This window comes from Nannospalax galili, unplaced genomic scaffold (genome assembly GCF_000622305.1).
Source record: "Nannospalax galili isolate Female #2095 unplaced genomic scaffold, S.galili_v1.0 scaffold708, whole genome shotgun sequence".
Lineage (NCBI taxonomy): Eukaryota > Metazoa > Chordata > Mammalia > Rodentia > Spalacidae > Nannospalax > Nannospalax galili.
The window spans coordinates 345,548-348,756 of record NW_008358110.1 but is presented as its reverse complement, the minus strand read 5'-3'; the positions used below and the strand labels follow the sequence as shown (position 1 = coordinate 348,756).

Sequence of the window (3,209 nt, the reverse complement as noted above, 5' to 3'; positions counted from 1 at the left end):
CCTCTGCCTCCCAAGTGCTGGGATTAAAGGTGTGTGCCACCACGCCCTGCTCCAAAATAGAATTTTAAGAAAAACAATAAATGTGGGGAGAGAATTTAAAGGCTCAGTTAATTTATAAGAGATACTTTAGGGCTGGAGAGATGGCTCAGTGGTTAAGAGCACTGACTGCTCTTGCAGAGGACCTACGGGTGCACTCATATACATGCAAGCAATACACTTATACACATAAAATAAAAATACTAAATAAAATATATTTAAAAAAAGGAAAAAGAGATACTTTAGAGGCCAACAATCACATGTGATATATGAATTTTATTTTAGAGTCTTATACAAACAAACAACATCTTTGGGGAAAAATATCTATGAGATAAAAGGAGGAAATATGAATATGTACAGCAGTTTATAGTGGTTATTATTTTAAATGCACTTCCAATAAATACATCTGTGGTAAGGATATGGGGCAAGGTGGTAGTGGTAGTGGTGTCCATTAATAATTTTTATTTCCTGTTAGGTTTCCATAGTAAATGATTTTTTAAAAAATGTTTTATTAAGGTTTTTTCTTTTTTTGGTCTTTTTGAGACCAGGTCTCCCTGTAGTCCCAGCTGTCCTGGAATTCACTATGTAGAACAGGCTGGCCTTGAACTCACAGAGATCAACCTGCCTCTGCTGGGATTAAAGGTGCACCACCATGCCCAGCTTTATTAATTATTTTTGTTTTACGTGTATGTGTGTATTACCTGCATGTATGTAAGTGCGCCCATGTCATGCATTGCCTGCAGAGGACAGAAGAGGCTGTCAGATCCCCTGGAACTGGAGTTATGGACAGTTGTTAGCTGCCATGTGGGTGCTGGGATTCAAACCCGGGTCTTCTGCAAGAACAGCAGGTGTTCTTAACCACTGAGCCATCTTTCCAACTCCAGTAAATGGTTTTTTTTAAAGAAGTAAATACATTCTCTTTTCAATGAAAATAATCTTTCTACCAGTTATTTACAGTTTTAAGCCCTTTTTCTCTCATAGAGGGAAGAACTCAAGTTAGTGCTATTGAGAAATATAAAAAAACAGAGCAACTGAAACAGTCATTTACCTGCAACATAACTCAGGAAAATCATCCTTGAATCTAAGGCCAGTTCTCAGCGTGGTCATCATTTTCACCCTCACAGAACTTACATGCTTAGGTCCCATCAATCCCATCAAAGACATCAAACTATTCAAGGCCTATAAAGAAAGTAGTGGTTAAAAATAAAACTTATACACAAGCTGCCAGAAGCAGGTAAGTGGCAGAAACAAGCACTCTCTACATAAATGTCAGGGCCTCATCTATTCATAGAACATAAAAGGTCTGAAAAAGATTGGCCAGTTCATTTTGACAAGTTACATGAGAATCAATTATGAGATAAATACAAGTTCTTATTTTTGTTGCCCTTGAAGGTATCCTGCTAGTCCAATGGTCCTTTAGATCAGTAAATCTTCACATTTACTACAGATATGTTACATATTATTTTATTCCCTTCATATCTATTCTACACCACTAACATAAATTCAGGTATAAATATACATAAATTATTTGTAAAAAAAATTACGCGGAATGCCTCACAATGCTCAAGAATTAAGGGAAGTTTCGTCTTAATGACGCTAAATTCAAATTTAGTACAACAAGCGGTAGACATACTCAGAATGTGACACAATGAGAACTGCATCGATAGTTCTAGGTTCCAAGGAAGGGTAAAGAGAGTCTCTGGCTAATCTCTTTACAGCTGTAATATAAATTCCACTCTCCTTAGACTTAAAGTCATTCTCTCATTTGGGATAGCCATTTGGGAAGCCATGTAGAAGGAAAACAAGTTGCTGAAAGAATTAAACTTACTAGTTAATATTTAAACAACAGACACTGGCTATTAGAATTTAATGTTGCTGCATATGTCTTACTTGGATCCTTAAAGTTACAAAGGGAGTGAAGATTGAAATAAGTTGCCATTAGACCAGCAAGATGGCTCAGCAGGTAAAGGTGCTTGCTACCAAGCCTGATGACCTGAGTTCAATCCGTGCAACCCACATGGTGAAGAATAGAACCTACCCATACGTTCTGACATTCACAAGCACATTGTGGCACATGCATGCTAATACACACACACACACACACACACTAACCTCACAAATACATCAGACCCAGTTGAACCAATTAAATTCAATTTCATAACTGACATTAGGTATCAGCGACTACTGGTCTGTCTTCCATCGGGCTAGATGTTGTGATTTTAAAAACCACAGAGGTTATTAACTGATGATTAAGCATAGAGCTCGCTAGGCATGGTGGCTCTCTATCATAATCAATCCCAGCACTCAGGAGGCTGAGGCAGGAGGACTACTGTAAACGCAAGGTACTCTGTGCTACAGAACAAGACCCTATTTCAAAACCCAAAAAACAACAAAAGTATAAAGCCAACCTGGGGTGAATCCAACCCAAGAGACTGATTCTGAAAATGTTCTCTGAATCCAGAATCAAGTTGTAGCTTAAGTTGTATTGTCTTTACACATTTAGTTACAGATCTAACAAATTCTTTAAGCTAGTCTGGGTTGGGGTTTCTATTTCTCAAAACAAAAGAACTACAAGTGGTACAATTCCTATTTTTAAAATGTCTTTTAAAAACGAAAAAGTTAATTAATAATAGATGTTAAATGTTTGATCTTTTTTTTAAAATTATTTTTATGTGTTTAAATGTATTGCCTGAATGTATGTGAGTGCACCCATGTCATGCAATGCTGCGGAGGTCAGAAGAGGGCTTCGGATTCCCCTGGACCTGGAGTTAAGGACGGTTCATAGCTGCCATGTGGGTGCTGGGAATTGAACCCGGGTCTTCCGCAAGAGCAGTCAGTCCTCTTAACCGCTGGGCCATCTCTCCATCCCCTGATCTCTTCTTTATTGACACAATTTTACTCTTAGCTTAGGCTGGCCTAAAACTCATTATGTAACCCAGTCTGGCCACAAATGCTCAGCTAATCTCCTACTTCAGTCTCTCACATGCTGGAACCATGTCCAGCTTATTTGATTACTTTTTATGTTTCAATGTTTGCAGCTAGAAGCAGAAACATATTTCCTGCATATTCTATATGAATTTTATTCTAGAACTTTGGAATTTAAACATTCTTACCATTTTCTTGTCTTCGATGCCAACACTGGAGCTCAGTAACTGCATATTAAAGAAGGCCAG

The 3,209-nt window shown here is 37.9% G+C and overlaps 1 protein-coding gene across 1 annotated transcript in view; it reads right to left on the bottom strand.

Annotated features, from left to right (window-relative positions):
- The window catches only part of Atr (ATR serine/threonine kinase), a 133,903-nt gene that overhangs the window by 103,905 nt on the left and 26,789 nt on the right, over nt 1-3,209 (bottom strand). Inside the window, exons 18-19 of the mRNA XM_008856344.3 lie at nt 3,150-3,209; nt 1,085-1,215 (exon numbers count right to left, since the gene is read on the bottom strand). Coding sequence (XP_008854566.1) covers nt 1,085-1,215; nt 3,150-3,209 — 191 coding nt within the window. The remainder of the gene's footprint in view (nt 1-1,084; nt 1,216-3,149) is intronic.